This window comes from Pagrus major, chromosome 2 (assembly GCF_040436345.1).
Source record: "Pagrus major chromosome 2, Pma_NU_1.0".
NCBI classification, from domain to species: domain Eukaryota; kingdom Metazoa; phylum Chordata; class Actinopteri; order Spariformes; family Sparidae; genus Pagrus; species Pagrus major.
In genome coordinates this window covers 35647150-35665399 of record NC_133216.1, presented here as the reverse complement: position 1 = coordinate 35665399, position 18250 = coordinate 35647150, and the positions used below count along the sequence as shown (strand labels likewise).

General features: G+C 41.5%; 1 protein-coding gene across 1 annotated transcript; it reads right to left on the bottom strand.

The window, feature by feature from the left end:
* Nucleotides 1-9977: 9977 nt before the first annotated feature.
* On the bottom strand, nt 9978-17909 carry LOC140991976 (uncharacterized). The gene is made up of 3 exons (XM_073462161.1): nt 17316-17909; nt 16572-17285; nt 9978-15638 (listed from the first exon to the last, which is right to left on the bottom strand). The coding sequence occupies exons 1-3, from the start codon at nt 17907-17909 to the stop codon at nt 9978-9980; spliced, it is 6969 nt and encodes a 2322-aa protein (XP_073318262.1).
* Between the last annotated feature and the right edge of the window lie 341 nt (nt 17910-18250).

Here is an 18250-nt window from a genome sequence, read left to right as displayed (position 1 = left end):
GCCTAATTTCTCTAAAGCTCTGGTGGCTGACAATGTCCCTGTCAGATAAACAAATACATGTTTTTTTAATACAGCTTCTTATATTTGTGGTATGGAATGGTGTGAACACACCATAAAAATCGACTGCATACAGTTGCATACAATCACTGCGCACTGCAGTCTTTTAGATTTCAATTTCAATACATGTCAAATTAACAGCAAACAACAAGTTAACCTCAATTCTGGACAAATCTCTGGACACAGAGATTAAATTAATATCAATATTGTTGTCTAAATGTGGAAATGATGATAAATGTTTATAAAAAAAACAAAATGACTGAGCTTTTCCTTTAATTAGTTTGATAACGGATAACAGAGGTACTAACTTTGTCCAGAAGCCTAACCTGAGCGTTTGTTACAGAGAACCATAGTGAAGTCGTCATTGGGAATTGCTAAAAAAGGGTAGGCACTTTCAAGAAATACTTGGCAGGTGATTGGACGAACCATCTGTCTATCATCGTCTTTCACAGGCTAACTTCAACCAATCAAATCAAGAGTAGGCAAAGGCTACCAGCAGAGCCAGTTATGAATTAAACTCTTGCCAAAGTCAGGCGAGAGAGGACCATAAACATCTTGGAAAACATTGAGAAAAGCCTTCAGTGCCAATCTTTGGTCTTCTTTCAATGAAGTATACTCTCCAGTTCTGATGCAATCGCAGCTGCACTAACCTAATGAATAGTCACTTCTCTTGCTGGGCGTCACATCTACTACCTCTACCTAACCACTGTGGTTAGGACACAAGTGCACAGTTTGATGCCTTGCAAGATGTATTTGCAAGATCCCCTGAGCATGTGATCTCAAGATTCCAGTTACCTTGCAAGGTATCTAGAAGCCAACAGTACAGGAAATCTCATGTGACTAAATATGTTTCTTACAATGCGGTGTGTTCTAATCGAATGATTTGTAAATCAGCTCTTGCATTGTCTTCCATTTTAGTCACTATCTACAATTAATAAAAGGAAAAAGGGTCAATGCTATTGGTTATAGTACTCCATATTAGCATGGCACTCAGTGGCCCAGAGTTCCAACCAGCCAGTGAAAAAACAATGAAAAAGAAAGACGTGATGAAGGAGGTGTAGGGATAATTACAGTTTATATTTGTACATATTATGTATATACGATTCTATTTATATTTCTGCTCTAGCTCTGTTTCTTACCTTTTTTATTATATTGTTTATTCTTTACTATTATTATTGTTTATTGTTATACTGAACTGTCCTTTGGCTGCTGTGACGCACAAATTTCCCCATTTGTGGGACTAATAAAGGAATTTCTGATTCTGATAGGGAAAGGGGTGGAGAAGGAGAAGGAGCTGTAACACATGCCACACAATAGACAGTCGTGAGGTTTTCTGGCTGCCTGTTGGCCTGAGAAAAGTGTGGGGGAAACATCCATGCACCCACACACAGAGTGCATATGGGGATGTATGTGCATGCGTGTGTATGAGGTAAACAAGTACGCATAGCCCAGCCACAGAGTCTATGTGTCCCTCAGTCTTATCTCAAATCACTGTCTCCTACATGCTGATGACTTCTGCAGAATCCTCTCGATAACAATGTTGGTTAATGAAACTCCACCCTGACAGAGAAGCCCTTCACTGACTGCTGGTAGGCTTTATGGATTTTTATTTTATTTATTTTTTTGACACACACACACACACACACACACACACAGACACACACACACACACACACACGGCCTAACTATACCTGCACACTTGTTTTCACTGAATGCCTGTGGGACAATTCAGAACAGCCCCAGTTGTTGCTTCCATCTGTCTGTCTGCAGCAACACACAGATGCACCTCTAAACCATTACATGTTGGCACTGTCATCACATACAGCCTGCAGGGCTCTGTCATTGTGACAAAAAAGATCAAGGATTCTTTCTGCGTGCTTTCAGGCTTCGAACTGATGAAACAGCACACTAATTATAATATCTACTATTTCTAGTACACCCCCACCACCCCCCAGCTGTAGCTGTGGATGTGCTAAGCTAGTGTACGCTGCAGTGTTTAGGGAACTGACATCAGGCAAAAGGAAGGCCTGCTGTATGCTTTTTTTGTCAAAAATAGATACTCAGGTCGCTGTATCCGATACATAGCCTGATCGATTACGCAGACTTGCACCTGCACCATAGAAAATCTATTACATGGATGAAGCTACACGTTTCCATTAATGTACAACTACAAGATGGCAAACTCGATCTAGTAATGCAGGTTGTAAAGCAAGGACAAACGATGACAACTACAAAGCGATTAGATCCGTATGGTTGCAGCGGGGACCAGACTCTTAGTTGTCCCGTGAAGCTGGGGCCCCGCAGCCCGCTGTTCATCAGCAATCACTGCTCAACTGTTTTCCCTCCACACTGCTTGCTAGTTGATACTGTTCAATTAGCGCTATGTGGAGCCACATAGCTGAAGCACATCTCAAACAGAAGTAGGCCTATTATGGCAGATGTTACATGGATTAGGACACCTACGTCGTCCCATCCTGTCTTGCAGATAAAAAAAGAGAGAAAAAAAAGAAAGAAAACGCATCACCGGCTGTGGCAATCCGTTCCCCGCATTCACACCGCACGTTTTGCCCCCTGATTTCAACTGCGATTGCGGATCTACCCGCGGGACTCACCCGGTCATGATGCAGATATATCCCGATGAAAAAGTCCGTCCGACTCAGTACCATCCACACCAGCAAATCCGCTCCAAGACTGATAGACTGCTGACTGTCCGCTCCGCGCTCTATGCTCTGCTACTGTTAATGCTGATGCTGCTGCTGCTGGAGCTGCGCGCTCACGACGGAGCCAAGTCGCGCGCAGTGGCGCTCGAGCACAGCGCAGCCTACTGGTGACTCCACAGATATTTAGCCTGTTTCTCGCTCATCATATTAAAAGTACCTTAAAGGAGCAATTTGTCATTTCCAGCCACCTGCATTAAACGAATAGGGGACAGTATTTCTCCCTTTCTCAAGGTTTATTTCAAACCATTTTTGTCATTTATCTTATATATTTCATTTGTTTCTATGCAAATTCATTAAAGCTCGTTGTTAAAATCGTAAAGACTGAAATAATTAGGGCCCGAGCAGGGAACCTGCGAGGTCCCTATTGTTTTTCGAATGATTAGGGCCCGAGCAGTGAAACTGCGAGGACCCTATTGTAATTGCAATGATTATTATTAGGGCCCGAGCAGTGAAACTGCAAGGACCCTATTGTTTTTCGTATGATTATTATTAGGGCCCGAGCAGGGAACCTGCGAGGACCCTATTGTTTTTCGAATGATTATTAGGGCCCGAGCAGTGAAACTGCGAGGACCCTATTGTTTTTGTAATGATTATTATTTTTAGGGCCCGAGCAGGGAACCTGCGAGGTCCCTATTGTTTTTCGAATGATTATTATTAGGGCCCGAGCAGTGAAACTGCGAGGACCCTATTGTAATTGTAATGATTATTATTATTAGGGCCCGAGCAGTGAAACTGCGAGGACCCTATTGTTTTTCTAATTAGGGCCCGAGCAGGGAACCTGCGAGGACCCTATTGTTTTTAGAATGATTATTAGGGCCCGAGCAGTGAAACTGCGAGGACCCTATTGTAATTGTAATGATTATTATTATTATTATTAGGGCCCGAGCAGGGAACCTGCGAGGTCCCTATTGTTTTTCGAATGATTATTAGGGCCCGAGCAGGGAAACCTGCGAGGTCCCTATTGTTTTTCTCGTGATTATTAGGGCCCGAGCAGGGAACCTGCGAGGACCCTATTGTTTTTCGAATGATTATTATTAGGGCCCGAGCAGTGAAACTGCAAGGACCTATTGTAATTGTAATGATTATTAGGGCCCGAGCAGTGAAACTGCGAGGACCCTATTGTAATTGTAATGATTATTATTTTTAGTTTTCCTTCCTCCGAAATGATCGCATTTTTCACTGCCTGAACATACCCCAAAACTCACCAAAGTTGGAATATAGATCAGACCTGGCGAAAAATTTTATAATCTGTTGTCATTGTGAACTTTCACCAGTAGGTGGCGCTATAATCAAGGAAAGTGTGTTTTGGCTAATAACTCCCACAAACTTGGTCGCACATTCAAAAACCTTACATCCACGCGTTCAGTGAATTGTGCTGAATCTCCTGATATAGGCCCCGCCCATTTCCGCCTACCGTTTTTTTTGGCTAGCTCGCGGAATGTCGAAAACCTACTTTTTCGAACTCCTCCCAGGCAATTTCACCGATTTGCTCCAAACTTTGCACACAGCATCTGTGGACCCTTCTGACAAAAAGTTATTAAAAGAATTTTGATATGCCAAAGAATACTCAAGTTATTAAATAACAACTTCCTGTGGATTCGGGTCACAACAGGAAGTGTTGCATATCTCCACATTGGTGTGTCCGAATGACGTGAAACTCAGGATACTACTTCCCCATGAGCCCCTAAGGCTCTGTGCCAAATGTTGGCCCATGACCACTAGGTGGCGCTATTTAAATTGAAGTATTTTATATCTTGACATCGGTTGGTCGGATTAACACAAAACTTGGTACACTGATTGCCAATGTCCTCCTGAGGTTAACTGATGAAGGTGTTACCGATCTGACACTAGGTGGCGCTCTGGTGGCAGTTTCATTTTATAATTGGCACTGTGCCCACACCATAACACTTATGGATATGAAACTGATTGGGGTGGTATAGACTGGCATCTGTAACTCACACACCAAAAATCACCAGCAGGTGGCGCTATTATCAAGAAAAAACGTTTTTTGCTAATTACTCCCACATAATATGGTGCACATTGTTAAACATTATATCTATATGTTCCCTGAATACAGCCGAACCGTGTGATGTAGGCCACGCCCACATTCGCACTGAATTTCCATTTGCAAATTCGCCAAATGTCGCAAACCTACTTTTTCGAACTCCTCCCAGGCAATTTGTCCCATTTGCACCAAACTTTGCACACAGCATCTGTGGACCCTCCTGACAAAAAGTTATTAAAAGAAATGTGCTAGTCCACACAACGCCCAAAATATAAAACAACAATTTCCTGCGCATTGTAGTCAAACAGACATTCTTGTGTATCTTGATGAAATACAGTCCGATGAACACAAAACTTTTGGCAATTGTGTTCCATGACACGATGAGCATTTCTACAAAATTTCGTGCAAATCGACCAATAGGTGGCGCTTTTATTGCTAAATGACGAAATGACAACTGGACTGCCATCAGTTTTGATTCCTCTATGGAAGTTGTTGCATGAACAAGCCCCAACAGCAGCATGTAACAACAGCAGCATGTAACGACGGCTATCAGTTAAGACATGCGCGCACAATAACGGGGCATTGGGTCCGGGTAAGGAGCACGCCCCGACCCGCGTGGACTGCGAGGGCCCGTTCATCGCTGCTTGCAGCTTTAATTAGGGCCCGAGCAGTGAAACTGCGAGGACCCTATTGTTTTTGTAATGATTATTATTATTAGGGCCCGAGCAGTGAAACTGCGAGGTCCCTATTGTTTTTCTCGTGATTCTTATTAGGGCCCGAGCAGTGAAACTGCGAGGACCCTATTGTAATTGTAATGATTATTATTATTTTTTTTCTTCTGCCAAAATGATCGCATTTTTCACTGCCTGAACATACCCCAAAACTCATCAAACTTGGAATATAGATCAGACCTGGCGAAAAATTTTATAATCTGTTGTCATTGTGAATTTTCAGCACTAGGTGGCGCTATAATCAAGGAAAGTGCGTTTTGGCTAATAACTCCCACATACTTTGTCGCACGTTCAAAAACCTTATATCCACGCGTTCAGTGAATCATGCTGAATCTCCTGATATAGGCCACGCCCATTTCCGCATATGGTTTTTTTTCGCTAGCGCGTGAAATGTCGAAAACCTACTTTTTCGAACTCCTCCCAGGCAATTTCACCGATTTGCACCAAACTTTGCACACAGCATCTGTGGACACTCCTGACAAAAAGTTATTAAAAGAATTTTAATATTCCAAAGAATACTCAAGTTATTAAATACCAACTTCCTGTGGATTCGGGTCACAACAGGAAGTGTTGCATATCTCCACATTGGTGTGTCCGAATGACATGAAACTCAGGATACTACTTCCCCATGAGCCCCTAAGGCTCTGTGCCAAATGTTGGCCCATGACCACTAGGTGGCGCTATTTAAATTGAAGTATTTTATATCTCGACATCGGTTGGTCGGATTAACACAAAACTTGGTCCACTGATTGCCAATGGCCTCCTGAGGACAGCTGATAAAGGGGTTACAGATCTGACACTAGGTGGCGCTCTGGTGGCAGTTTCTTTTTAGATTTGGCACTGTGCCCACACCATAACACTTATGGATAAGAAATTCATAGGGGTAATATAGACTGGCCCCTGTAACTCACACACCAAAAATGACCAGCAGGTGGCGCTATTATCAAGAAAAAAAGTTTTTTGCTAATTACTCCCACATAATATGGTGCACATCGTTAAACATTATATCTACGTGTTCCCTGAATACAGCCGAACAGTGTGATGTAGGCCACGCCCACGTTCGCACTGAATTTCCATTTGCAAATTCGCCAAATGTCGCAAACCTACTTTTTCGAACTCCTCCCAGGCAATTTTTCCAATTTGCACCAAACTTTGCACGCAGCATCTCTGGACCCTCCTGACAAAAAGTTATTAAAAGAAATGTGCTAGTCCACAGAACGCCCAAAATATAAAACAACAATTTCCTGCGCATTGTGGTCAAACAGACATTCTTGTGTATCTTGATGAAATACAGTCCGATCAACACAAAACTTTTGGCAATTGTGTTCCATGGCACGATGAGCATTTCTACAAAATTTCGTGCAAATCGACCAATAGGTTGCGCTTTTATTGCTAAATGACGAAATGACAGCTTCACTGCCTTCACTTTCATTTCCTCAATGGAAGTTGTTGCAAGTACAAGCCCCGACAGCAGCATGTAACGACGGCAGCATGTGACGACGGCAGCATGCGACGACGGCAGCACGCCGCGACGGCAGCACGCCCCGACCCGCGTGGACTGCGAGGGCCCGTTCATCGCTGCTTGCAGCTTTAATTATTATTATTTTTAGGCCAAAATGATCGCATTTTTCACTGCCTGAACATACCCCAAAACTCACCAAACTTGGAATATAGATCAGACCTGGCGAAAAATTTTATAATCTGTTGTCATTGTGAACTTTCACCACTAGGTGGCGCTATAATCAAGGAAAGTGTGTTTTGCCTAATAACTCCCATATACTTTGTCGCACGTTCAAAAACCTTACATCCACGCGATCAGTGAATTCTGCTGAATCTCCTGATATAGGCCACGCCCATTTCCGCCTACCGTTTTTTTCCGCTAGCTCGCAAAATGTCGCAAACCTACTTTTTCGAACTCCTCCCAGGCAATTTCACCAATTTGCACCAAACTTTGCACACAGCATCTGTGGACCCTTGTGACAAAAAGTTATTAAAAGAAATTTGGTATTCCAAAAAATACTCAAGTTATTAAATAACAACTTCCTGCAGATTTTGTTCCAAACAGGAAGTGCTGCATACCTCCACATTGGTTTGTCCAAATAACGTCAAACTCAGGATCCTACTTCCTCATGAGGCCCTAAGGCTCTGTGCTAAATTTTGGGCGATGACCAGTAGGTGGCGCTCTTTAAATTGAAGTATTTTATATCTCAACATCGGTTGGTCGGATTAACACAAAACTTGGTAGACTCATTGCCAATGCCCTCCTGAGGATAGCTGACAACGGGGTTACCGATCTGACACTAGGTGGCGCTCTGGTGGCAGTTTCATTTTATAATTGGCACTGTGCCCACACCATAACACTTATGGATATGAAACTGATTGGGGTGGTATAGACTGGCATCTGTAACTCACACACCAAAAATCACCAGCAGGTGGCGCTATTATCAACACAAAGCAGTTTTTGACCAATAACTCCCACATAATTTGTCGGACATTGTTAAACCTTATTTCTACGTGTTCCCTGAATTCAGCTGAATTGTATGATGTGGGCCACGCCCACGTTCGCACTGAATTTCCATTCGCAAATGCGCAAAATGTCACAAACCTACATTTTCGAACTCCTCCCAGGTAATTTCTCCGATTTGCACTAAACTTTGCACACAGCATCTGTGCACCCTCCTGACAAAAAGTTATTAAAAGAATTTTGATAGTCCAAAGAACGCCCCAAATATAAAACAACGATTTCCTTCACATTGTGGTCAAACAGACAGTCCTGCATATCTTGATGAAATACAGTCCCATTAACACTAAAGTTCTTTTCATTGTTTTCCATGGCACAATGCTGGTTTGTGAAAAATTTGGTGCTAATCCACCAATAGGGGGCGCTTTTATTGCTAAATGATGAAAGAACAGCTTCATTTTCTTCACTTTTGATCTTACATTTAGCACGGGGAGCATTGGACATGGTAGACCTCCAAGCCCACATGGCCGTGTTGATTCTGGACGGAGCTAACTTGGTAGAATCTGTTTGAAACCAAAAGCGGACACACGTCTGACACAGGACAGAAAGATTCTATATTTGAACACCACTGAATTCACAGCTGATGATGGTTTGAGGTTGATGCTGCTGGAGAGCTGTGCGGTGTGTAGCTGCTCAAAGCACTGCAGAACAGGTTGAGTGCTGCAGAGGTGCTGAGGAACTGGTACGCTGAAGCTGAGTCACATGTGGTGAGCGCTCAGATGGTGACTGTACACAAAGCAAGGCAAAGTTAGTTGTTTTACTGGAAAACACAGGTGCACTAGAGTTAGCCTAGAAAACACTATTGACACAGCCCTGTACCATGTGTTATTCACAAAATCATCTGGCAGCAGCTACAGTGAGGATCAGGGCTTTTAAGCGAGCGTTGATTGTCAACCTGCTGCAGGTGCGTGAGTGTGATGCTACGTGAGAGTGTAAACGACACCCTGCCTTTCAGTGCACATCTGCAAGCAAAGACAACACACAAGCACAAAAAATACAACACAGACACTGCACCCATAGGTTGTGCCAAGATGATTATTATAATTTTCAGTGTCTATTCTTTGTATTTTCACTGCAGTTATGCACGTTCACCACTAGTTAGAAACACTGTTCACAGTATTAAAAGCTGTGGAATAAAATGTCATTATGATTATGTTTGAATGATGTTTTTTTGTGGTAATGTAAGGGGTACTTTGATGTTGATTTTCTGTTATAGAGTTCACTCACACGTGTTATACATTTAATTGAGTCAAATATATCCTTTCATGTAAATGCCAGAACAATCAGCAGGACACCGCAGGGAATTGAACCCCATCCCAGTAAACCAGGAGTACCATTACCAGTGCCTTTTGCTTTTTGAGGCTACATGAAAGGTAAAGCAAAACCTGCATTAGCAACAGCACATGATTGGCAGCAATTGATATTATGCAATTACTGCAGTACAGTAAGTGCTATATATGAGCTTAAATGTTTTCTATGTGTATCATTGACATTAGTGATTAAAATTATTGTTACTATTTCTCATAACATGTTTTAGTTTAAAATGCTGTTGTAATGCAGGAAACGAAACCCTTTTACATCAAAGTTTTTTTGGTGTTTTTTTTTTTTTTTGGTTATTTATTGAACACACAATATAGAACTACACAAAACTCCTAAGGAAAAGTGCATATATACATAAATGAACATTATGAAGAACTTTTTTTTTTTTTTTTTTATATATTAAAACACAAAACATAAAACTCCTAAAAGGACATATGCATATATAAATAATAATACAATATAAACATTATCACCAATTATTTTTTTGGTCATATATATATATATATATATATATATATATATATATATATATATATATATATATATATATATATATATATATATATATATATATATATATATAATTACTGCTGCTATTTTTGCTCTTGTCCCTAACTTTTTTTCTAGGTCCTAGATGTAAAAGAACACATGATCCCCTCATGGTCACTGAAATAAGTTGGCACCACTAATGATTCAAAAATATAATGTGTTGTTTTCACATACACATGATCAATTAGAGTGCCGTTTTCTGTTGTCGGTTGTTTCACAAATTGAACAAACCCTTTGTTTGTCATGAATTTGGCAACTGACGATGATTTCAAAATGTCGTCATTGAAATCTCCCATGACTGCAATTGTGTCACTTTGTGGATTTAGCCAATCAAGTAATTTGCCTAAATTTGGTTTAAACAAGTTCATGGGATAAGATGGTGGTCTGTAAATTACTGCCATCAATATGTTGTATGTAGTGCAGTGGTAAACCAAACATTCTAAATTTACATTTGGTACCTGGAGAACATTACATGCCAAATTGTCTGCACTATAAAGGCCAACTCCACCATGTTGTTGGCCTTGAATTTCTGTCAATATTGGGTTGCTGCTACTGTAGGACAAATTCCTTGACTGATTATGAAAGACATAACCATCCATCTTTACAGTTTCAAATGAGGAAACTGCAGGCAGCCATGTTTCTGTAACAGCAATGCAGTTAAGCTGCAAATGCTGTGTACATAATGCCAAATCAGATACATGTTGTGTCAAATTCTGCACATTCATCAAAAACACAGTAAAGGTCTGCGTATTGAATATGTGCCTTGTAATGTTGGTGACCATGAAGGGAGGCATCTGTTCAATTGCTTCTTTAATTTTATCCTTACAATAGATGGCTTTCTCCTTAAAATCCCTAATCACTAACCCTGACAAATTTCTGACCCGACTTAGAGCTACATACGCCTGTCCAGCTGCGAAAATCTTTTCAAGCGACACTACCGCTTTATCTACTGTAATGCCTTGTACTTTGTGGACAGTACAAGCCCAGGCAAGCTTCAGTGGAAATTGCCTTCGCATTCCACCTTTCGTAGTTGCTCTGTCTTCTTCTGGTTCAATGCCCGTGGAACCCATTTCTACTGCATCGGCAAATGCACAACGCTTCCTCTTCTGTATGCCTACCCTATCGTCATCAAATTTCACGTACACCATCTGAGGAAAGCGCCTTTCGTCATTCTCTGGATAAAGTATGTGTGTCACAGTGCCACATACCCCATTAACTAATCCGTCCGCCACATCCAAGTTTTTAAACAACATTACACGGGCATCTTTCCCTAAAAGCAGTGTCTCATCCAGACATGTGTCATATGCTCTGGAATGATGTCCACTTATCAACTCCAGCTTGCCTGTTTTCTTACTATTAACATAGTCCAGAGCCTCTATCCTAACATAATCCGGACAACTTTCAAACAACTGCTTCACATTATGATCATTTACTTGTCTATTTGTCGGAAATATGTGCAAATCTGAGCTGACTTCACCGGTTTCACAACGTTTTAACATTTCTATGTCACTCTCCAACATCGGGGTACCTTTTGAACGAACTCTAACTCTGTTCAACAAGTCTGCAAATACCTGATCTTTTTGACGAACAACAGTTTTCAATTCTGCAACCTTAAACAACTGAGACCACAAATTAACACCTTCGTCGTCTAAATACAGAGCTCTCCCTTTCACTGGAGGCAACTGATAAAAATCTCCAACTGCAATTACACTAACATTTCCAAACGGGGAATAGTCACCAGATTGCTTAATTTGTCTTAATCTTCCATGGATATAAGCCAATAGTTTGTGATCAACCATGGAGATCTCATCCATTATCAAAAGTTGCAAGCTACTGTATTTAGCACGTAAAGAATTCAGCTTCTCCTCACCCAATGGAGTGTAAGGTAAGCGTACATCTTTACCAATGCTAAATGCACTGTGAATAGTAGCCGCATTTATATTATGTGCTGCTATCCCCGTCGGAGCTGTTAGTAGAACGCAAATGTCGTCCGGATCGTGACACAATCTCGACAACAACCTCATTGCCTCGTATTGTATAGCCCTGATCAAATGGCTCTTACCTGTCCCCGCACCACCTGTAATAAACACATGTATCGGATTTGGCTTTGCTCCATTTACCCTCTCTAAGCACCACTGCCTAATCTGATAAAAAATACACATCTGTGTCTCATTCAGAGACCTAACTAAAGCCAAACCATCACGTCTGCAGAGGACATTGTTCCTCTTTTCTAAATGTGCAACATCTTTGCCAGTTACCGCTAAATCTGGAATGCTATCTAGATGTTCGTCCACCATCTGCTCAGTCTCTCTACGTTCCTCTATACACTCTAAACGCTCCAACTCCTGCTCTGGGCACAACTCGCACCAGGCATCTTCTACAACACCGTCACTACTGATTCCAGTTTGGATATCATCCAACTCGTCTGCATCTCTTTCAAATTTGCATCTGTTCTGATCAACAACCGCTTTAACCAAATGTAGTGATTTATCACTTAATCTCACACGACCATGACTATAAAATTGCTCAAATGTCTCAAATCCAGCCGGTTTGAGCTGGCCGTCTTTACAATACGGCAGGAACAACTGCAAAATGCTCTGATGGAACAATTCCGGACTCTTAGTCTCCGAAAAGCGAACGTAACGAACAACAGCGGGCTGCGAACGTGTTCTTTTCACAACAAAACCACAATTATTGTTCAATTTAACCCTATTGACACACGTTTCATTTTTACTCAGGACACGATACTCTGATGCAAATGTTGCCAAACACATGTCATTAAATGTACCGTCCTTTGGCCTATTCTTGTACCTGTCAACAGTGTTCCTCATCCACATATCTTCATCGTTAAGATCATGTGATGATGCCTTTTGCTTTAACACACTTAAAGGCAAACTCATTCTAACTGTATTCTCCCCTACTGGCACAAACACAACTTTCCTAGAGCACTCCTTAAGATGCATGTTTGTCAATCTGTACACTGCCTCTTGAGCACAAACATCCCTGTTGTGTAAATACACACTTCCTAAATTTTTCAATGCATCTTTAGCATTACTATTACCCTCTTTAGCTGCTTCCCTCTGAGCATTTCCTAACAACAACCCCATCTCCTTTTCTGCCTTGGAGATGTAAGAAATAATGTACACGACACAAGCATAGGCATCAACGACATATTGGATGTCAATATTAGCATTCCAGCATTTTAAAAGTGGTTTGCTATACTGATTTATCCAAACCTCGTTTGCCTGCCTCTTCAAAACAACATGCGTCTTCCTGCCAACACGATTGTACGCAGCCTCAAAAATGGTTTGATTTAATCCTAAATGTCTAAACAACTGTTCCACACTATCAAAACTGGCATTCTCATCTGAAAGAGCTGTTTTAATTTTTGTCATGATGGCAACTGCAATCTCTTTTTTCATGATCTCTGGTTTTTTCTGCCCCACATTTTTGCACGCACAGCTGTCCAATGTCTGTGCTTCATCTATCTTACATTTACAAGATTTTGTGTCGTCCTCTTCACTGACTTGACGTGAAATAAAAGTTTTTGCGGACGGCGGCTTAGGAAAATTGAAACGACAAACAGTTTTATTCTTTTTACAAGATTTTGAATGTCGTTTTGAATGTTGTTGCACAGATGTAACAATGTCCAATAATGTTTCATCCTGTGCTGGTAATTCACATGTGACATACTGATCAATAAATTGAACTACCTCTTCATCTGTGTTCTTATCAATTATTGGGGCATTCTCTATCCAAAAGAGGCAGTGAACATGTGGTGATCCACGCTGCTGGAATTCCACCCTATAAAAATAGTCCTTTATTTTGCCAATAGGATTAGATGGAGACATGAGCACCTCTCTCAAAAAACAATGCCAGCGAAAATCAAACATTGTGGCCGCAGTGACCGGATTGCCACGCAAAAGTTGACACCTATCTGCCCATTCTAACTGTTCAGCTGTCTCTGTTCTACCTGCCTGCTTCAAAATACTATTGAGGAGATTTTTCCACCGCATGTCAGCTGAAGAAAACGAACAAAACCACGTGGGGACACCCAGCTGACGAACACAAGCCAACAAATCACGCTGGGCTCCCTGCCAAAAAGATGGGGTGCCTCGAATAGGTTTAAGAAAACGAAACCCATCATCAAACTGCAACAACTTTTTCAAAGATTCTTCGTCATTCAATAAATTTCTGCTAACTTTTTGAGATCTAGCACCTCCTTTACCCTTCCGCAATGCTATTGATACATTTGACACAACCTGTTCTACCTCAGATAAGTACTGAGCAAAAAAGATGTATTCAACATTTTGTGCAAATCTACCATCAGCATGTAAAATCCTGTTATTAAAGTAACGCGACAAAGTCAAACGATGCTGTCTACTATCACGATATGTACCAAGTCCACTAGGAAACAACACCGGGAAGCATTTTGCTTCATTTGTATGATCAGACAACAACCTGACAGGAGAGTTCCCTTCTGCTGGAGCCAAATTTAAAACATCATCAAAGTACTGGTCCAGTGTTTCCTGACCAATATCTACAGGCATAAGACAAGTGTCCTGGAACATGCAATGTTGTTGTCTATCATGCAAAAGCTCATCTTCCCCAACATCTGCAGATGCTTCACCACCACCATTACAATCAGTTTCTGGTTCCCTAGAGAACTGGTTTATCCACGCTTCATTAAACTCTACATCTTTATAATGGATATTTGTCTGTTTTAAATATTGCAAAGCCTGCCTAACGCGCATACTATCAACAAACTGATACTCATAATGTCCTTTATAAGTCAGTTTCCGCTTCAACTTTACCGGCAACAAAGATCCTTCCATGTCTGTACGTGGCAGCAAATTGCTCGTCTGCAAAATATTTGCAGGAACACACGTTACAGGTCCATGTACTCCATTTTGCCCACCTTTAGGCAACGCCAACATCTTCATGAACGGAATATGCAACGCGATCAAATGTTGCTCTAAACTATTCAAACACGCCAATTCTGGTGGAATGGGACAAACCGCCAAATTGTTCAATGCACATTCAGGTGGCACTACACCTTTACTAATCTTAGAATGACATGTGCTACAAATCCACAGCTCTCTTCTAGCTGTATCCAACCATTTACATGGCAAAACGCAGACTTCATTACATTTATGTAAATACTTTTCACTAATACATTTATCTGCAATTAAACTTATTTCTTTACTTTTTGTGTAATCATCTCTTTTACACTTTAAAACCTGATTTTTAAACAACCCTCTGTGGCATACACAGCACACAAAATCTGGACCATCTTTAACTTTATCCCAAAACTGTTCTGTAACATAATCAAACTCCTCTGCCTTTTCTTTATTTTGTTCCCTCTTCAATTTGTTTCTAGCTATAACCCGTTTCTTATGCTCAAGACTTCCATAATACTTACTTGTACTGATGGCTTTTACATGCTGCCTGTAAACTTCACTATCCCTATATTTCATTTTACTCATCTCCTTAACGTTATGCTTATGTACTACATTTAGCCTATATTTCATTTTACTCATCTCCTTTACTTGATGCTTATGTACTAAATTTAGCCTATATTTCATTTTACTCATCTCCTTAACTTTGTGCTTATGTACTTCATTTAGCCTATATTTCATTTTACTCATCTCCTTAACTTTATGCTTATGTGCTACATTTTCCTTATATGTCTTTTTATTGATTTCAATGACTTTCTTCCTATGCAAATCATTTACCTGGTACGTTATTTTTTTTTTTAAGTTCTTCTTACTTTTCAAATACTTAGAAGAATTAACATTACTTGGCTTAAATGTAAATGAAGTCTGCTCTTGCGTAGAAACAGTACTGTCCTGCTGTTTCAAAACATTATCTTCAATATCAATAACTTCTTCAGTTACACAACCTGAAGCTACAACTGGACCTGAACTCTCAGCACAAACACTATTCTCTCTACTTTGTTGTCTAAAATTGTACCCTCCAAAACAAGACGCGCTCACTTTGCAGTACCTATAACAACTCTGCATCTGAGGCTGCATGACACAAACAACAGTCTCATAATGGTTACCGTTACAATTCTCTAAATACACTGCCTGATTGGACAACTGCCTGTTCTTGCAACTGTACTCAAGCCAGCGATCACCACAAAACGTGAACATATTTACTCCTAAACAATCTGCTGCTGCTTGAATCTCCACTTCAGTGGCCCAACTACCAACATAGCGCATTCTTGATCTACTCAGATAATCTGCCATTGACGAATACTCAGGACGCAACATATATGCTAGAGGATTGGCCCGTAATTGCTTAAACACAGCTAATCTAATTTTTCGATGATTCTTCTGTGTGCCACACACAGCTTGACTAACCGCTCTAAAGAAACAATTACCATCACCAACTATTTGCTCGTTCTTACAAGGAGCCCCTAATGCACCGACCTCTGTCGATACAAGATCAAGTTTCTCCCACTCTATGTTCAACTGTTTGCACAAAGCTTGTGCAATGTCACTACGCAGCGGATTAAACTCAAGACTTTTACTTGTCACATCGCTGACAAATACAACGTCTGAATTAACCACATTAACATCCCTGCTTTTCAACTTTTTCAATCCACGATTACCCACTGAAATCTTGCGTTTCACACCTCTCTGATCATTGCTGTCAAGTGTTACCTGTTCAGCCGACACTTTAAGTGCTGGCTGAAGAGGTAAGCTACAACCAAAGTCAACCTCTCTGCTTTCCTCATTTGCACTTTGACTTTTGTGAGTGACACAAACACCGGCAATCTCAAACAGCTTTGGAGCGTTCATTGCGGTGGCAAATTTGCATATGTGATCAAACACACGGTCAAGGCAACTAAAATACACAACAACGCTTAACCCGTTCTCATCTACCATGCCATCTGCATCGCGTGCGTGGGAGTCAACAACGGCATACTGCCCATCTCGACCAATGATTGCACACGTGGTGCCACTCACAGTCAGAAAGCATGTGTCATATTTGCTACACATCTTTCCCAAACCGTTCCTGAGAATGGTGTACACACCTGCATCAACAAGCTCTCCCTTAACCACATCAACGTCACCAGAAACGTAGTCACCATACTCAAACTGAAATTTCTCTCCATCAATAATAGACTCTTTGGGCAAATCTGGAACACACAGCAGTTCAGACCTCCCACTGATGGAATTACTTTCCCACAACGACGTGTAGAGCTCATCCCCTAACTCTACAACCTTATCCAGATCACCAGACTGCCACGAAAACACAGAATCGATGCTGTGTTTGGCTAAAGCTACCAAACTTACAGCCATACACTGGAGCCCTCCGTGTTGGAACCGATCGTCCCCTTGATGAAAAGTTCCCCTGATGGAACTTACCTCAATCTCTGGCCTGACTGAAATGCTGTCCTGGACCTCTGCTGCAACATCAACATCAACAGTCTCACCTACAAACAATGTAGCACTCTCCCTGTCGCCATCAACTGGACACAATACGACAGAAATGCCATGGACGGCATACCACTTCGCACCTAAAGACTCCTTCAAATGACTGATGTGAAGCATCAAGTCATTAAGGCACGTGTTGAACACAACCACAGATGTGCCAATACTAGATGCCATCCCAGATGCATCACGCGTACCACAATCAACAACCACAAAGTACTCGTTATGGAGAATAATGGCACTAACCGCACCCCCGAGGTTCAACAGACACGTGCCGTGGTTAAACAAGTGCTCTTGAAGCTTCTCGTACATCAAAGTGTCCTCATCCAGCCAATTAAAATCACTACGTGCTGGAGGAGGAATCGCTACCTGCCACTGCCTACCAAACACATTGTGCTGTTCAATCAACTTGCACAACTCCTGTTTAGCGCCGCTCTTCTGCCTAGCTTCAATGTAACTTCCCAGTTTGCCACCTTCTACGCCTATGTTATCAATATCTGTCCCTTTCCATGTACACACTGGAGACATGACATGTTGCATAACTGCTGCAACACCACATGCCATGGGTGTATTTATGTCATAAGTGACTGGTGCACTTCTGACATAAATACCAGGGACAACAGACTGCAGGGACTCTGCACACCTGCAAGAAACGGGGTTAGCGTCACACTTACCTTTGTTGGACCTTGGTGTCGGCGAGACACCAAGATCGACGACAGGCTGAAGGTCCCCCCCCGGCGCAGCGACGACGGTGGCAGCGGCGGCGACGGCGGTGGCGACCTAGGAAAAAAAAAAAACATTAAATGATCTGGATAAATAAACTATACTACTATTATTATAAAAAGGTACTACACACACATTTTGCACAAACTGTACTAACCTCCCCCCTGGCGTCCACTTTCACA